Here is a 19,345-nt window from a genome sequence, read left to right on the forward strand (position 1 = left end):
AGTGTACGTGATCCCGTTGTAACTGCTGTATTTTCAGGGTATATATTTTTTTAAATCTCTAATTTTGCTTGAAACTTATGAACTTTGTACCTAAGGTCAGTGCATTTGATGTGTGCAGTGCCTGTAATAGGTAGAGCTGTTTGTGTGACAGCAAAAATACCATCAAGTTGAAGTCAGAAAGGTGACGGAGGACAGAATGAAAAAACAGAAACAGCTTATCGGACTTAAAGCAATTTCTCATCACTCGATCACTTAAATGCTCAAGAAATTCTCTTGTTGTGGCAATACAGCCTACTCCAGTCCTGAGTGATCTGAAAGTAAGTTGTCTGAGGTGGTTTGAGAGAAACTCGCGCTGAAAGCTTCTGAAAGTGGAAAAGTCGGTCAAAATAAGAAAGAAACTGTTGTGATTTCCGGACCAGAAGGATGGATCTGTTTATGCCATTTTTTACAAGCTTCCCTTCAATGTGGAACTTAGCTGTTAGTAAATTCAATGCTATTTAACAACCGGAACGTTTATTGATTTTGCCTAAATGAGTATTTGAGATCACGTCAGAACAAAATGACTTGAACCATAATGGCAAAAATAAACCCTTGCAAAGAAAGAAAATTAAACCTTGAAATAAACCACAGAAAATGTGGAAATACTCAGCAAGTCAGACAGCATCTGTGGAGATGAACACAGGTTCAATGATTCAAGTCTGTGATCTTTCATCAAAACACCCACAAACCGCCACCTTAACTTTGGACAAGAAGCAATTTAGTAGAAGAACCGCATTTAAAAAAGGATATTCGGAGAATGAGAGACAGACGTTGTGGGACACATTGGCAGCAATAACATGGAGATGGCAGGTATTGAAGTCCCATCGTCAGGTTTTCAGGAATTAGGGAGGGAGTTTAAAAAGTTGAATCTTGGATTAAAAGATCTCTGGATTATTCCCATTGCTGCATGCTAGGGAGTTTCAATGTCTGGTTTGGGGCATGGTGCAGGAGGAAGGGCTTCAGATTTTGGGGGCATTGGGCCAAATCTTGGGGCACGAAGGATCTACTCAAAACAAACAGTACTCGGACCAATTTCATCCTGGGGAGGTTGAATGGTGTTATTAAGGAGCATTTAAACTAAACTGACAGAGAGACAGGCAGCAGTTTATAGAAAGGGAGTAAAGAGGAATGAGGTGCATAAAGTCAGAGTGTTGAATGGTACCAGAGAAGGAAGGAATACAATGTTAGCAGACTGAAAAAGACTACGAGAAACGGTTGACAATGCATGTACCTAAATTCCCAAAGTGTGATGAACAACATTGGTGAGTTGCAAGCACAAATGCTGTGTGGGAACATGGGGCGGGATCCTCCCACCACTGGCCGGATGGACCGACGCCAGCGCCAAGAGCGGTACGAACCACTCCGGCATCGGGCCGACCGGAAGGTGCGGAATCTTCTGCACTTCCGGAGGCTAGGCCGGCCCGGAGGGGTTGGCACCTCGCCAACCGGCAGCGAAGGGCCGACGCAAGTTGGCGCATGCGCAGAACCAGCGGCGTGGTTCCGCACATGCGCAGACCGGCCGACATGTTCCTGTGCACGCGCAGGGTGTTCTTCGCCGCTCCGGCCATGGCGGAGCCCTACAGAGGCCAGCGCAGAAGGAAAGAGTGCCCCCCACGGCACAGGCCCCCCCATCAGTGGGCCCTGATCGCGGGCCAGGCCACTGTGGGGCCCCCCCCGGGGCCGGATCTCCCCATGCCTCCCAAGAACTCACCTATGTCCATTGTACACTGGTGGGACTGACCAGGAAACGACGGCCGCTCGGCTTGGGGCCCGAAGAATTGCCGGGGGGGCCGTTGCTAACGGAGAATCCCGCCCATATGATGTTCTGTCAATAATGGAAATGTGTCTTGAAAGTGGTGAGGCTTAATGAGGGTTTCTTTCTATGTTCACTAAGGAAGAGGATGCTGACAAGATTTCAGCAGGAATCAGTGCAAATGGTAGAGGTAATGGATCGGGCGAAAATTGACAAGCAAGAGGTACCAGAAAAGTAGGCTATGCTTATGGGGATTAACTCATCTCTCCTGATGGCTTACATCAAAGGTTGCTGAAGAAAATGGAGATAGAGATCGGAACGTCTTGTCATAATCTTCTCTAGATATGGGGGTAGTGTCAGAAGATTGGTAACAAATGTGGCAACCATATTGACAATGGTCGGTATGAAGATTACTGCACTTTTGTCGGAAATAATGACTTAGATATTGGAATACAGAAACACAGAATTATTATGATGCAGAAGGAGGCCATTTAGCCCATTGTGTCTGCACCTGCACCCCAAATGAGAATCATATGCTGAAATGTCTCTATGGTTCTATGTCTTTACATTAAAGAGCAGATATAGAAGCCAACGATGATCGGTTAAACATATTCCTGCCATTTCTTCAAATGTGAACATTCTGCAAATCCGAGGTATTGTTAAGAACTCAACTGATGTTAAATGCTAGGGAATTCCAAATCGCAGAAGGTAACTTGGAATAGTTTCCTAATCTTTTTGTGCTATTTGGTATAATGTGAGGAAAGATGTGAAGACCAATGAGGAAGGTTCTAGTCTTGTAATAATTAAACAAAATAAATGTTTATTAAACAGTAAAACACTCAACAAGACAGACAACTAAATAACATACACTTAACTACAATAATGACTACACAAATTGACCCAGTTCCAAATGCCTCTATTTTCCTAACCTCAGAGCTACACCTCCCAAACATTATTCCATAGGCTTTAACACAAAGAGAAATCCAGTAATAGTTACCACACTCGACACCTATAACTCATTTGGGGATGACTTCTGTTTTAGAATAGCCACAAATACATCAACTGTCTAGTTGCTTGCTTGGAGTCACCACAGTGTCCTGCTGTGTATGATTATGATCTAGGACCAGCCCTCCTCAGCTCAACTCATCTCAGCTCACCTCTGCTTACAGGATAAACCCTGCCATTGATATACTGCTTTTTCTTCTAATATTTTCTGATCTGAACTGCTTGCCTTAGTGGTCCCTCTTAATGACACTTGTACATAAGCTCATGCTTTTAGATCCAGATCTTCTGTTTTGAACTTTTACCATCTGTGCTTCAATTCCTGAAATTTTATACCCTATTGTTATCCAGCTTGCGTCGGTAAGTATCTGTTTACCGTGTTGCTAGACTAATCCACATATCAAAAAACTATTCAATCTATCGCTCAAACCATTTCCCATGTATTAGATTCCTTCATTTTCATACAACTTCCTGACAGTATCTTTCCAAAGTTTGATCTTTAATAATGTATTCTGCAAAATTGATATTTTAGTGTGAGAAAATAATTTATTTTCTGCAACTTTTCCTTTCCCACATTCATGACTATCAATTAAAGCAACACTTACCTTTACTTTTCTGGGGCGTGTCTTGTCAAACTATTTATTCTTCAACTGAGCCATTCAGTTGGATCAAAACTACAACAAAAAGCTGTAGTGAGAATAAAACTAGACAGCTCACTTGGCATCAAACAAGGCAGTGGATTTGGGCATGCCAGGGAAAATCCTGAACAGTCAATAGTCATATGTCAACCAACATCCCAGACTCCTGCATCATCACGCCCGGGTAGACCCTATCCCACCACCAGATCTACCAGTGGTGGTGGCCTTGTGTACAGGAGAGAATTGCACAGGGTCCTCAACTTTGACTGCAGGACCAATGAAGCCTCTTGGCATCAGATCGAAACTGGGCAGAGAAACATCCTAATAACCCCCCCTTAGTTGATAAATCAGTACTCTCCATGTTGAGAGCCATTTGGAAGGGGCCCTGAAGCTAGCCAAGCAGATAACATACTCTGGGTGGGAGACTTCAACATTCATCACCAGGAGTGACTTGTCAGAACCATTGACGGCCCCACTGGATTTGCCATGTCCAGATTTGTCATGGACAGTTGAAAACCTGGGACTTTACTCGAATCAGTTACCAGAGTTAGGTTGGTGCTGTTTGCAGTCCAGCAGGAGGTGAGCAATCGAGACATTCAGTTGTCATCAGTTTGCAGGCTGTGGAGTGTGTTGCAGTCGACACAATGGGATTTCAGGAGGTATTTGAAGAGGTGGACAGGCATTTCAAAATCATCTGTTGAAAAATGTACACTGATAACATGAGTCTGTTTAACAGGTCCCTATGCTGTCCTCAATTTTAAACTTTACAAGCTTTACAAACTACAATGATGTGAATATTATTTTTGCTTTATTTGAAATATTCAGATCATAGAATAAAACAGACGAAGTTACAAATGAGGTTTGATAGATGCCATTGAAATCATTTGTGTTAGAATGATGAAACGAGGCGGGGTGACTGATAGACTTCAGCTTTCCTAAATGTGACTGGCAAATGAATTCTTGCTTGTGGTAATGATAATATATAAAATATATGTCATCCATTTGAAAAGCTGCCTGACTTATTGTCTCAGAATTATGCAGTGATAACTTGGCAGGTGGTAATACTAAGCTATCTTTTGTTTGCAGGTTAGACATCTTTACAGTTTGGCAGTGTTTGAAAACTTCATTTATGCCATCAACTTAGATAATTTCACTGCTAAATACAAATTAAGTATCACCAAAATAAACAGATTCAATGGCACGGATATCGAATCACTCGCAAAACTAGAGAGTGGCAGAGTTCTACACGTCTACCATAAACTAAAGCAACCAACAGGTAAGCCATTGCATTTTAAAATATTTTTCCTGCCTGTTCGGTATGCTGTAGGCATTCATTTCTGCAGCTCTCCGATATTTCTGAGGAGGCCTTGCAATGTGCTTTGCTTCCAGGCCTTCAGCCCAAATCCAAACTTGGCAGAATGAGTGATGGTCTCCTCTGAGTAATCTTAAGTACCTTCTGTGAACTAAGTGTTAGTCCCAGTGCGTTTCCCAGTGGTTATGAATCCATAACATAACACCACTGGCTACTTCGCTATTAATTAGCAGCTCGGTTTCGAAAGTGTGAAAATGGAAATGCTGAATTGTCGTTGGATATTATTCTGCAGAGAATTGGACAGCAATGCCTGTTGGGCCATTCTCTATTCTCACTGGCATGTATTTAAAGTAAATGGGAAAAACTGATATCCTACCTTCCCAGGATTAAATTTTGATGATAAAAAGTTTTGAATGAGATGGTGTAGAAGTGTTCAAACTGATGGTAATTTTGTAAAAGTAAATTGGGAGAAAAAAACTATGTTCACAGGTCAGAAAGGTGGTAGCTCAAATGCATAATTTATGATTATTTTATGTTAAATAAAGAAATGAATGGTGAGAGGCAATTTAATTTATTTTATTGGATTTTTGGACGATGAAAGCAGCCTTTAAAATATGAACTGCATTTTCTTTTAATTGCTATGATACAGGGAAATGGATAGTTCTTTTTGAGATCTCTGTTCAGGCATAATTACTATCTGTAAAATGGTTCAAGTAAATGTCAGCTTGGTTCTCTTTTCAATACTTTTACAAAGTTCTGTAATAGCCAGTTCAGACCATAAGAACATAAGACATGGGAGCACAAGTAGGCCACTTGGCCCATCGAGTCTGCTCGATTCAATGAGATCATGGCTGATCTGATATAACATTCAACCCCACTTTCCGACCTTATCCCCAGAACCCTTGATTCCTTTACTAATTAAAAATATGTCCATCTCAGCCTTGAACATAGTGAATGACCCAGCCTGTACAACCCTCTGCAATAAAGTATTCCCAGATTCATTACCCTCAGAGAAGAAATTCCTCCTCACCTCTGCCTTAAATGGGTGATCCATCACTCTTTGATTGTTCCCTCTGCTCCTACGCTCTCCCACAAGAAGAAACATCCATTTAACATCTGCTCTGTCTGATGTGTTGGGTGCTCTGGATCCGTGGAACACATACAGGCCACCAACACTTAAAATAGTACAACACTATTTTATTAAATTAGAAACTTGAACATACTTTCACTATGGGTTGACACGATGTTAGATTAAACTAAAGACCTATGCATGTCCTAACCAGCCTATGCACTCAGCACATGGTGAAGATCTGTGCTGTAAGCTGTAAGCTCAGTCCTTCTAAGAGGCTGCATCCCGAATGAGCAGGAACACTGATGCCCTCTGTCTTCATAGAATTTACAGTGCAGAAGGAGGCCATTCGGCCCATCGAGTCTGCGCCAGCTCTTGGAAAGAGCACCCTACCCAAGGTCAACACCTCCACCCTATCCCCATAACCCAATAACCCCACCCAACACTAAGGGCAATTTTGGACACTAAGGGCAATTTATCATGGCCAATCCACCTAACCTGCACATCTTTAGACTGTGGGAGGAAACCGGAGCACCCAGAGGAAACCCACGCACACACGGGGAGGATGTGCAGACTCCACACAGACAGTGACCCAAGCCGGAATCGAACCTGGGACCCTAGAGATGTGAACCAATTGTGCTATCCACAATGCTACCGTGCTGTGAGTGTGCTCAAACTGGTGATTGGCTGCGGTGTTCTGTGTGTTGATTGGTCTTGCTGTGTGTCCATCAGTGTGCGTGTCTGCACCATGATATACTGGTGTATATTATGACATTGTCTAGTTCACTGAGAATCCTATATGTCTCAATAAGATTGCGTCTCATTCTTCTAAAATCCAACGCACCTAAACTACTCAACCTCACCTCATAAAAAAAAACCTCCATCTCCGGGACCAGCCTAATGAACCTTCTCTGGACTGCCTCCAATACCATCATTTCTTTCCTTCGATAAGGGACCAAAACTGTTCCAGATATGGTCTAAGTCTAGTTCAAGTCTAGTGCCTTGTATAGATTTAGAAGGACTTCCCTATTTTTCTACTCCATTCCCTTTGAAATAAAGGCCAAAATTCCATTTGCCTTCCCAATCACCTGCTGAACGTGCATGCTAGCTTTTTGTGATTTATGCACAATTGTATGTGTTATTATACATTCAAATTCCATGGAAAGTTTATGGGCGTGATCTAACCGAATGGGAACCCCCACTAAGGCTGCACTTAGCCCCGTTTTCTGCACTGAGTTCCTCTTGCTGGAACGTCTCTGTGCAGGAGGAGATCAGGACGCCATTTTAAATGGCATCCAATCTATCGACCCCCCACAGTGCTACCCCGAAGCTCCACAAAGAACCAACTCATCTATAAGAAGTCTTCGGGGGGCCCCCCTGCACCTGACTGCACCCGCACAGGGCACCCCCAGGTCCGATCCCTGTGGTTGGAAAAACGCCGGATAGGCACCTTGGCATTTGCAGCCTGATACCTTGGCAGTGCCTCTTCCAGCTGGCAGTGCCACCTAGGCACCTTGGCACTGCCAACCTGGCAACCAGGTGGCTCTGCCAAGGCATTTGAACAATTATACAAGGCTGGTAAATGTATTTTGTGTTTTACACTCTGTCATTCCCAACATGAAAATAGGCCAGAGAAAAATGACGAGCAAGATTGGGAATGAAGAGAAAAATGTAATTTTCACCAAAAAGAATTAAATGTAACCATTTAGAATACACCTCCACACCCACACAAAGATTCAGCCCAACATGAGTAACAAAACACTGATGTTCATGAGATATTGAAAAGTATGATATGAAACTCCCTTTGAATTTCCATAAATTTACAAACAATATCTCAAAATTCCAAACTACTCTCAGGTTTTGCTATCGCATTTACACAGGAGGGTTTACAAGAAATGTGACCACTGTTCAGAACTGGTGAAAGCATCAAATATCATTGTCTGACTTCAAATGACAGCATTCGCTGACCACAGGGAGTCACACCACAAGATTCAAAGTAAAAGCCCATACCTTCCTTTAATGGTTTTGTGATGGCTTTCTCAGCAGGGACGCTGAGTTTTAGGAGAAGGGGGATAAAAAAGGAATAATCTCGTTGTTTTTCCAAAGTGAGCAAAGCCTCTGCTCAGCCAAGGGTTGTGAAACAAATCACGCTTAAGGTCAAGTTGGAGCACTTAGCCTTTCCCAGCCGCACATCACTTTATTAATAGTGATGTCTGCTTAAGAGGGAGCCCACTATGAATGCATTTCGCTCCACCATCTAACAGTTAAGTGTCAGCGCGAGCAGCAGACTAAGTGGACTTCACATGCATCAGAGATCAAACAGCATCAGCAGAAGCAATTGTAAACCCAGAATAGTTTTAAATCCCCTCATAATTTGGAGGTACACCTTTAACTTTTCAATGGATCAGTTACTTCTCGAAGCTAATGGGTTGGATTTTCGGCTTGAGAGACTAAGTGCTGACGTCGGTTCTGAATGGGGGTGTTCCACAGTCCCGATGGCACGGCCAGTCCCGGAGCAATTCAGGACATGTGGGCTAGCACTCGCGCCACATGGAACAGGTGCAATTCCAACTGACACTGGTGATGGATTTACTGTGGCCGGGATTGGCACTGGAGAGCCTTACAAGCTGGAGGTGCATATGAGCACTCCACTGCCCACACACTCTTATTCCAGTCAAAAACATGCAGCCCCGAGGTTCGCGGATGCAGAGCTCGAGATGCTGCTGGATATTGTGGATGAGAGGCCAGACAGCCTGTTCTCCAGGGTGGGAAGGAGGCTTCCACCCACTGATGTCAACCGGGCCTGGTCACAAGTGGCCGAGGTGTTCACCGCCGTGGGCCCCACCGTAGCAGTGCCGGAAAAAGCTGCACGACCTCCTCAAGGTTGCCCGGGTGAGTCACCACCTCCTAGTACCAATCCCATCCCACACACCCACACCCGTCACTCCCCCCAAAATCCCAGTCCCCATGAGGCTCCCACTAGACGAACCGGTACACAGTACAGGGTTAAGATGAGCAACCCTCCAGGCCAGACATGTTGATTCACCACCTCCGTGCCCCAGCACCAGCACCATCCCACACATCCCAACCCCACAACCCCACCCCTCCCAAGAGGACGATCGCACCCCACCCGCCAGCAGCCCCTTCACACCCCACCCTGCAACACACACAAACATTCGTACTGCCCACCATGCAGAACCTGCCAGTGTCCTCCACCACCAGCCGCAACTCCGTAACTTACCTAGTGACGAGATGGAGCCACTTGGGGTTCCACACCACAAAATGCAACCTCACAATACTCCAGAGCACATGTCCGGCGACGACACGACTTCTCGTCACTGCTGTCACTGGCACCATCCACCATCCCAGAGACACTCACCTTGGGCATTTTAATGAAGAGGCTCCTGGGGCACTATCTGGGTCGCACCACATAAATGCAGCGTTACATCAGGTTGAGGGAGCGAGCCCCAGGTGGGTGGGCAATTGGAGGGTGGCGCAGCCCCAGAGATGAGTGGTGTCCAGAGATGTCTAGCACTTCTGGAAAGGGCGGTCCCATCGGTGCAGGCGCAGAGCTGGGGACTATATGAGAGGGTGTCAGCAACCATCCAGTGCCTACAGGTGCAGAAGGAGGATGCAACTGCCTGCAGGGGCAGGAGGCGGTGCCAACCATGCGTGTTACCCAAACCAACACCACACAGGTGACGTCCACAGTGGAGGCCTTAGGTGCGAAGATATTGGCCATGGGTCAGGATGTCCAAGGCCTGTGCAGAAGATGGCTGAGGCACAGGACAGGACGGCCATGTCACAGGCCACCAGGTACCAGGGCCAATGGCGTGGCCAGTCACAACCGGTCATGGCTGCGGGCGTCGAGAGCATTGGCCTGGTGCTGGTTGACCTAAGCCAGTCGCAGAGGGGCCTGGCGCAGTTGGTGAGTGATGTGGCCCAGTCCCAGAGGGATGTGGCACTGACCCAGAGGGATGTGGCACAGTCCCTGTGCTGCATGGCCGCGAGCATGGAGACCCAGTTCGTGATGAGAGTGGCCTCCAGGACTGGCAGTGCCGGGCGAAGGCAGAGCCTCCAGAGCTAGCTCCGGCCACACATCAACTGTCACTCTAATATGTGCTTGCCTGATCTACCGAAGCCCTGGATCTGACCCCATCGGCTCGGAGACCACAGGTGAGCGTTATTCAGTGCTGGCTTCCGCAAACGGCGACCAGTTGGAATGGCATTTGTGGGGAGGGGAGGGGTTTGCCAGTGGATTTGATCCCACAGATGGCTTCCCTGTGGACAGGGTGGTACTTTGGCACTGCTGGTGTTACCTTGGCACTGCCATCCTGGCACCCTGACACTGACACCTGGGTTCCATCCTGGCACTGCCAAGGTGCTAAGTTGGCACTGCCAGCTGCAAGAGGCCCAGCCAGGTGCCAGGCCAACGGTTCCACAGTGGCAATTCTCCCATGCCAGGGATCAAACCTGGGGGGTGCCCTGCCCATGTGAGGTGAGGTGCAGTGGGGTGGGGCAAGGACTTCCTCATAGGTGAATTGGATCTTTGATGGGGCATCACTGTGGGATTGAGAGGCGGTGTCCTGACCGCCTCCTGCACAGAGGAGTTCTTGCAAGTGGAGCTCCTCAGTGCAGGAAACAGGACTACTGCAACGTCAGCAAGGCATTCCCAGCTGGGATCCTGGATTACAACAACATTCCATTAGACAGCACGCTTATTCTTGGTGCTGCGAATGTTGGGAATGAACCGGTTAAACTCGCTCAAAATGGGTCTTGCATCCTGAGTGCCGCCACCAGCAGGGAATCGGGAGTGTTTCCCGCTGGCACTGGGAGCGCTGTTCAGGATCCATTCAGTGGCACTTGGAAACTTTTCCTGAGAGTGCGGGTTTTCCGCTGGCATCAAGAGGGGTGGGGCCTGAACCCACTGACAGGTCTCGTTCCTCAGAGAACTCTTTTTTAAAGGGTGCCCCGATCTCAGAATAATTGTGCAGCCTGTCCAAGAATTGCTGGCAAGGGGGCCCCCAATCGGTGGCAATGCCGCCCTCCCCAATTGCTGGCAAGGCTCCCCCGCTAATGTGAGTGACACCCAGTTATCGTCTTGCCAAGTGTCCCCCCCCCCCCGCCCCCTCCCCTTTAGCCCCCCCCCCTTTATGCCCTGCCCTCAGTCCCCTCGCCCACTTCTTGCCAAAGCGAACCTGCAGCCTTGGACCCTGAGGCCGGGAATGGGGGGGGGGGGGGGGGGCGGGCGGGAGTATTCTCTCTAGACTTGCCTCCAGGGTGCCAGCAGGGCTCTTCAGGGGAGCTGGGGGCTAGAGGGCTTGGGCTGGACTGGTGGGGCTCAGGTTGTGGGTCTTTGCCGGGATGGGGGTCGTGTGGCAGCTCTTGCCTCTGTAACTTTGAAAATCATGAAACCATTTTTCAGCATGTCAAGTTCTAGTTAAAAGTCTTCCCTCTTGGAACCCTTTGATGTCTCTCCTAGCATGTCAATATCAAATGATCAGTCAGAAGAAAATAGTTGAATGATTTTCAAAGCTACAGGGGGAAGCCCCTGAGACTCTGACCACACTCTCCCCCGCTCTCGTGATCCCCCAGACATTCTCCACCTTGCAGCCACTGCCACTTACCTTGTCCTCCACTTCCTTTGTTTAAGAAGGTTAGCAGGCATAATTCAAGAAATTACAGGCCAGTGAGCATTACGACAGTGGTAGGGAAATTATTGGAAAAGATTCTTAGGGCCAGGATTTACCCACATTTGGAAACAAATGGACTTAGCAAGAGGCAACATGCTTTTGTGAAGGTGAGGTCATGTCTCACTGACTTGATTGAATTTTTGGGGGGAAGTGACGAAGGTGATTGATGAGTGTAGGGCGGTGGATGTTGTCTACATGGACTTCAATAAAGCCTTTAACATGGTCTCTCATGGTAGACTGGTACAGAAGGTGAAGTCACAAGGGATAAGAGGTGAACTGTCAAGATGGATACAGAACTGGCTCATTCATAGAAGACAGAGGGTAGCAGTGGAACGGTGCTTTTCTGAATGGAAGGGTGTGACTAGTGGTGTTCCGCAGGGATCAGTGCTGGGGCTTTTGTTGTTTGTAGTATACATAAATGATTTAGAGGAAAAAGTAGCTGGTCTAATTACCAAGTTTGCAAATGACTCAAAGATTGGCAGAGTTGCAGAAAGTGAAGAGGATTGTCAGAGGATATAGCAGGATATAGATCGGTTGGAGACTTGGGCGAAGAAATGGAAGATGGAGTTTAATCTGGACAAATACGAGGTAATGCATTTTGGAAGGTCTAATACAGGTGGAGAGATTTGGGTGTACAGGTCCATAGATCACTGAAAGTGTCAATGCAGGTGGATAAGGTAGTCAAGAAGGCAAACGGCATGCTTGCCTTCATCGGTCGGGGCATTGATTCTAAAAATTGGCATGTCATGTTGCAGCTGTATAGAACCTTAGTTAGGCCACATTTGGAATATTCCGTACTATTCTGGTCACCACACTACCAGAAGGATGTGGATGCTTTGGTGAGGGTACAGAAGAGGTTTGCCAGGATGTTGCCTGGTCCGGAGAGTATTAGCCACTCGAAGAGGTTTGATAAACTTGGATCATTTTCACTGGAATCACAGGGGCGACCTGATAGAGGTTTACAAAATTGTGAGTGGCATGGACAGAGTGGATAGTCAGGCACTTTTTCCCAGGGTGGAAAAGTCAATTACTAGACGACATAGGTTTAAGGTATGAGGGTGAAGTTTAGAGGAGATGTGCCAGGCGCATTTTTTACATGGAAGGTGGTAAGTGCCTGGAACGCACTGCCAGGGGAGGTGGTGGAATCAGATACGATATCAGCCTACAAGAGGCACCTTGACAAATACATGAATAGAATGGGACTAGAGGATCCCGGAAGTTCAGAAGGTTTAATTTAGACAGACATCATGATCGGCGCAGACATGGAAGCTGAAGGGCCTGTTCATGTTCTTTGTTGTTTCCTGGAACTTGGTGCCAGGAAGTTCCCTGCAGTGCCTATTCCGGCCACTTTGGTGACAGGGCTGCTTTGCCCAAGTCCCCGACATCCTGAAAATTCAGTCCATTGTTACTTTAATTGTAAAGAAAATGTGGATTTACCTTTTGAAACATAAAATACTACCAAAACAACAGGTGGGCAAAGAATCTGTCTGCTTAATGGGATCACTACAACACCTTAATTCAAACAAGACTCAATACTGATGGCAGGTCACATGATCCAGCATCCATCTTTGTTTCTTGTGAGAGACAGGAACAGAAGTTCAAACTGACTTTTAAGAGAAACGTCTTCAGAAACCTCAAGACCGACTTCCCTCAGATAAGTAGTTGAAGCCTATACCTAACTGTAGCTAGAGAATCGAATCTTCTAGCTGTTTTGAGCTAACAGGATCTTCTGGTCCTGCCCATGGTGCACCCCAGCGGTATGGGGAGGGGTCAATGGGAAACCCCATTGAAGGCGGTGGGATCTTTTCGTCCCGCCGCCAGCCAATGGCAGGCCGTCTCTCACTGCCGAGAAAGCCACCTTGGGGAGGCCAGAGAATACCGCCCATAGTCTATGGATATCAGCTAAGTAGCCTCAGTCTGTACCGTTCAAGCGGATGAAGGACTTTCCCCTCTCAGCTGTTCCCCCCACGAAGTTCACCTGAGTTCTCAGCCTCTGACAAATCTACTACAAGAGCCTTCGCAGTCACAAAACAAATCCCTGCTTTTCAAAGTCTTTCACATGGAGCCAAAGCATTAACTTAATCAAGGAACATTGGGTCCGCCATGAAATAGAGACCAAGTTAAATTCCATTTTTATAATTATTGTTTAACCTTCAACAGTATCTAGTTTTTGCGTGTGTGATAGTGATGGTGAGTCATGCAAGGTATCAAACATTCATTTAACCTTCCGGGCAGGTTTGTGTGAGAAACCATTTTCTGCATTTTTAAAATACAAAAGCTTCATGCTGGGTTATTTAAATTATTTTAATCACTCTGAGGATAAGAAAAAGCTCACATCCACATCCAAATATATTTGATCATGGCCACCAGAAGTTAACACCTTCAAATTGCCTGTAACAGCTGAAGAAATTGTTCCTTTAAAAATTCTCCAAGAATAATTTACTTTTGCAGGATCGAGACTGCACACAAGTAAAATTAAATTTTCAGGGCCAGTAATGCTGTTTGGCGAGAATGCGCAAGGTGTAACTTTCTTTTTACTGTGTTGAGTGGCTATCTAATGGATTAATACTTCAACTTCACACCCTTCAAGTGCTTTAATGCTGGATCTCTAAGAAAGGTGTGGAGCTTGTGGAGAAGCAGGGAAAATGGACAGACTTTTCTGTTTATGCTTGCGCTGACCCCAGATACTGACATTTAATTCCATGCAATTAGGAAGGCGAATGGCATGGTGATTTTTGTTACAAGGACATTGGTGTACAAGAATAGAAAAGTCTTGCTATAGTTGTACAGGGTCTTGGTCAGACCACATTTGGAGTGCTATGTGCAGTTTTGGTCTCCCCATTTAAGAAAGGATGTGTTTGCATTTGAGGCGATACAGTGAAGGTTCACCAAATTGGGTGGTTGTCCTCTGCTGGAAGGCTAATGTAAATTGGGCTTATGCGCTTTGGAGCTTAGAAGAATGAGAGGTGATCTCATAAAACTCTGAAGGGGCTCGATAGGATAGACGTTGCAAAACTGTTCCATTGGTCGAGGAATCTAAAACACAGGGACACAGTCTCAGGATAAGGTGCTAAACATTGAGGACTGAGATGAGGTGAAATTACTTCACTCAAAGGTTTGTGAATCTTTGAAATTCTCAACCCTGAGGGTTTTGGATGCTCCATCGTTGAATACAGTTAAGTCTGTCATAGACAGATTTTGGATCTCTCAAGGAATTAAGGGATATGAGAACAAAGAACAAAGAAAAGTACAGCACAGGAACAGGCCCTTCGGCCCTCCAAGCCTGTGCCGACCATGCTGCCTGTCTAAACTAAAATCTTCTGCACTTCCGGGGTCCACAACCCTCTATTCCCATCCTTTTCATGTATTTGTCAAGATGCCCCTTAAACGTCACTATCGTTCCTGCCTCCACCACCTCCTCCAGCAGCGAGTTCCAGGCACCCACTACCCTCTGTGTAAAAACTTGCCTCATACATCGCCTCGAAACCTTGCCCCTCACACCTTAAACCTATGCCCCCTAGTAATTCACCCCTCTACCCTGGGACAAAAACTCTGACTATCCACTCTGTTTATGCCCCTCATAATTTTGTACACCTCTATCAGGTCGCCCTTCAACCTCCGTCGTTCCAGTGAGAACAAACTGAGATTATTCAACCTCTCCTCATAGCTAATGCTCTCCATACCAGGCAATATCCTGGTAAATCTCTTCTGCACCCTCTCTAAAGCCTCCACATCATTCTGGTAGTGTGGCAACCAGAATTGAACACTAAACTCCAAGTGTGGCCTAACTAAGGTTCTATACAGCTGCAACATGACTTGCCAATTTTTATACTCAATGTCCCGGCCAATGAAGGCAAGTATGCTGTATGCCTTCTTGACTACCTTCGCCACCTGTGTTGCGCCTTTCAGTAACCAGTGGACCTGTACACCTAGATCTCTCTGACTGTCAATATTCTTGAGGGTTCTACCATTCACTGTATACTTCCTACATGCATTAAACCTTCCAAAATGCATTACCTCACATTTGTCCGGATTAAACCCCAATGAAAAAAATGGAATGAACATCGCTTATTGTCACAAGTAGGCTTCAAATGAAGTTACTGTGAAAAGCCCCTAGTCTCCACATTCCGGCGCATGTTCGGGGAGGCTGTTATGGGAAATGAACTGTGCTGCTGGCCCGCCTTGGTCTGCTTTCAAAGCCAACGATTTAGCTGTGTTCTAAACCAGCCCCAATCTCCATCTGCCATCTCTCCACCCAAGTCTCCAAACGATTGAAATCCTGCTGTATCCTCTGACAGTCCTCACCGCTATCCGCAATTCCACCAACCTTTGTGTCCTCTGCAAACTTACTAATCAGACCAGTTATATTTTCCTCCAAATCATTTATATCTACTACGAACAGCAAAGGTCCCAGCACTGATCCCTGCGGGAAAATAGAGTTGAAGCCCAGGATCAGCCACGATCATATTAAATGGCAGAACAGGCTCGATGGGCCATGAGGTCTACTCCTGCTCTTATTCCTATTGCTCTTCTGTCCGATTTAGTCCATAATTCCAGTTCGCGCTGATAACTCCACCATTATTTTAATAGCAAAATCCAAGCCTAAAAGAAAAGATTCATAATTTGATTAAAATGATAAAAGATCATTCAAATTATTTTTCTCAGGACTTTTGAAAATCTTTTGAGCATTGTGCAATCATGTACAAAATTCTCCATGCAACTTTTTAATTGCTTTAATATTTAATGTATAAATAATATTTTGTATCCATAATTATAAAAGATTTTCAAGAATGACTATACACTGCGTGATTGCAATAAAATATTAAATTATATACAGATGAATTCATGAATCATGTGTTTATTAAAAGTAATGCATTGAATAATTTTCGTTACATATTTAAGATGCAGTAAAATACCAATATCAATAATAAAATATTTTGCGTGCATCAAAATCTTGGTTGTATTTTCCAGTCCAGTTAGTCACAAAAGTGATTTGGGTGAACTGGCTGGTCACACGATCCCTTGGGCGTGATTTAATAATAATAATAATACCGGCCTTGTTGCGCCCAACTTGGTGATGTGACCAGGCCATTGAATCTTGCAAGAGTCTCTCGTGAGATTCGCAAAGCTCGAAATGACTTGTGAGATTCAACAGAATCTCACGAGACATTACGATCTGGATCTCACCCACTCTGACTGAGATCCAGATAATCATATTTGGATTTCGATTTTGTTTATTGTCACGTGTACCAAGGTACAGTGAAAAATATTTTTCTGCGAGAAGCTGAACAGATCATTAAGTTCATGAAAAGAAAAGGAAATGAAAGAAAATACATAATAGCGCAACACAAGGTGCACAATGTAACTACATAACACCGGCATCGGGTGAAGCATACAGGGGTTCATTAGGCTCATTTAAATATGTCTGCATCAGATTCTCCCAGCACCTGGGAACTAACAGCTGTGTTTGGGACACCTCACCCTGGTTAACACTGGTTTCCACAAATGTGGCCCAGGCATAACGGGCAGCACGGTAGCATTGTGGATCGCACAATTGCTTCACAGCTCCAAGGCCCCAGGTTTGATTCCGGCTTGGGTCACTGTCTGTGCGGAGTCTGCACATCCTCCCCGTGTGTGCGTGGGTTTCCTCCGGGTGCTCCGGTTTCCTCCCACAGTCCAAAGATGTGCAGGTTAGGTGGATTGGCCATGATAAATTGCCCTTAGTGTCCAAAATTGCCCTTAGTGTTGGGTGGGGTTGCTGGGTTATGGGGATAGGTTGGAGGTGTTGACCTTGAGTCTGGTGCTCTTTCAAAGAGCCGGTGCAGACTTGATGGGCCGAATGGCCTCCTTCTGCACTGTAAATTCTACGATAACAGCACCTTGAGCACCTTGACTGATAAGTAGTGTTTCTGTTTTATTTTTCTTTTCATTGGTATATTTATTTATTTTTTCTTCTTGTTTATTTATTTATTTATTTATTTTGGGAAATTGTAATTGTTGAAGTTAACTGAAGGTTTAAGACATGGCAGGAGATCTCAGACCCTTGTCATGCTCCTCATGTGCGATGTGGGAGCTCAGGGACACGTCCACTGTCCCTGGCTCCTTCACGTGCAAGAAGTGTGTCCAGTTGCAGCTCCTGTTAGACCACTTGACGGCTCTGGACCTGCGGATGGACTCACTTTGGAGCATCCGCGATGCTGAGGATGTCGTGGATAGCACGTTTAGCGAGTTGGTCACACCGCAGGTGGAAGGTCCTGAGGGAGATAGAAAATGGGTGACCAAAAGACAGAGCAAAGGTAGGAAGGCAGTGCAGGTGGCCTCTGCGGTCATCTCCCTGCAAAACAGATATACCGCTTTGGATACTGTTGAGGGAGATGGCTCACCAGGGGAAGGCAGCAGCAGCCAGGTTCATGGCACCGCGGCTGGCTCTGCTGCGCAGCTAGGCAGGAAGAAGAATGCCAGGGCTATAGTGAATTGTAAGGCGAATAGAAAGGCGGTTCTGTGGACCCAATCGAGACTCCAGGATGGTATGCTGCCTCCCTGGTGCAAGGGTCAAGGTTGTCTCGGAGCGGCTGCAGGACATTCTGGGAGGGAGGGTAAACATCCAGTTGTCGTGGTGCACATAGGCACCAACGATATAGGTAAAAAACGGGACGCGGTCCTACAAGCTGAATTCAGGGAGCTAGGAGTTAAACTAAAATATAGGACCTCAAAGGTCGTAATCCTAGGATTGCTACCAGTGCCACGAGCTAGTCAGAGTAGGAATGTCAGGATAGATAGGATGAATGCGTGGCTTGAGAGATGGTGCAAGAGGGAGGGATTCAAATTTCTGGGGCATTGGAACCGGTTCTGGGGGAAGTGGGACCAGTACAAACCGGACGGTCTGCACCTGGGCAGGACTGGAACCGATGTCCTAGGGGGGGTGTTTGCTAGAGATGTTGGGGAGTGTTTAAACTAATGTGGCAGGGGGATGGGAACCGATGCAGGAAGTTGGAAGGTAGTAAAACAGGGGCAGAAACAAAAGGCAGTAAGGGGGAAAGTGTAAGGCAGAGAAGCCATAGTCAAAAATCAAAAAGGGCGACAGTACAAGGTACAGTGACTGAGGGGAGCTCAGTGAATAGGACCAAGAATACTAAAAGGAATAAAACGGGAAGTGAAAACATTAATGGTAAGCGACGCGGCAGGCTGTTACATGAAGATATGGGTTCAACGACAAGGAAAATTAGGAGAAAGGTGAAGAGGAAATATAACTTAGGAGAGGTTACTGATCGAGGTGTTAAGATTCAGAACAGAGGTAAAAAAGCCAACATAAGTTGAATGCTCGTAGTATTCGGAATAAGGTAAATGACTTGATGGCACAAATCATCGTGAATGACTATGATTTAGTGGCCATTACTGAAACATGGTTAAAGAATGGTCACAACTGGGAGTTAAATATCCAAGGGTATCAGACTATACGAAAGGACAGAGTGGATGGTAAGGGAGGTGGTGTTGCTCTGTTATTTAAGGATGACATCCAGGCAACAGGAAGGGATGACATCGGTGCTATGGAGGATAAGGTTGAATCCATTTGGGTGGAAATCAGGAATAGTAAGGCGAAAAAGTCACTGATAGGAGTAGTCTATAGGCCACCAAATAGTAACATTATGGTGGGGCAGGCAATAAACAAAGAAATAACTGATGCAAGTAGAAATGGTACAGCAGTTATCATGGGGGATTTTAATCGACATGTCGATTGGTTTAACCAGGTCGGTCAAGGCAGCCTTGAGGAGGAGTTTATAGAATGTACCCGTGATAGTTTCCTAGAACAGTATGTAATGGAACCTACGAGGGAACAAG

General features: G+C 45.8%; 1 protein-coding gene across 1 annotated transcript in view; it reads left to right on the forward strand.

The window, feature by feature from the left end:
• Positions 1-19,345, forward strand: part of LOC140406643 (low-density lipoprotein receptor-related protein 1B-like) — a 1,956,985-nt gene that overhangs the window by 1,367,763 nt on the left and 569,877 nt on the right. The window contains exon 9 of the mRNA XM_072494650.1: positions 4,519-4,708. Coding sequence (XP_072350751.1) covers positions 4,519-4,708 — 190 coding nt within the window. The remainder of the gene's footprint in view (positions 1-4,518; positions 4,709-19,345) is intronic.

This window comes from Scyliorhinus torazame, chromosome 2, assembly GCF_047496885.1.
Source record: "Scyliorhinus torazame isolate Kashiwa2021f chromosome 2, sScyTor2.1, whole genome shotgun sequence".
Lineage (NCBI taxonomy): Eukaryota > Metazoa > Chordata > Chondrichthyes > Carcharhiniformes > Scyliorhinidae > Scyliorhinus > Scyliorhinus torazame.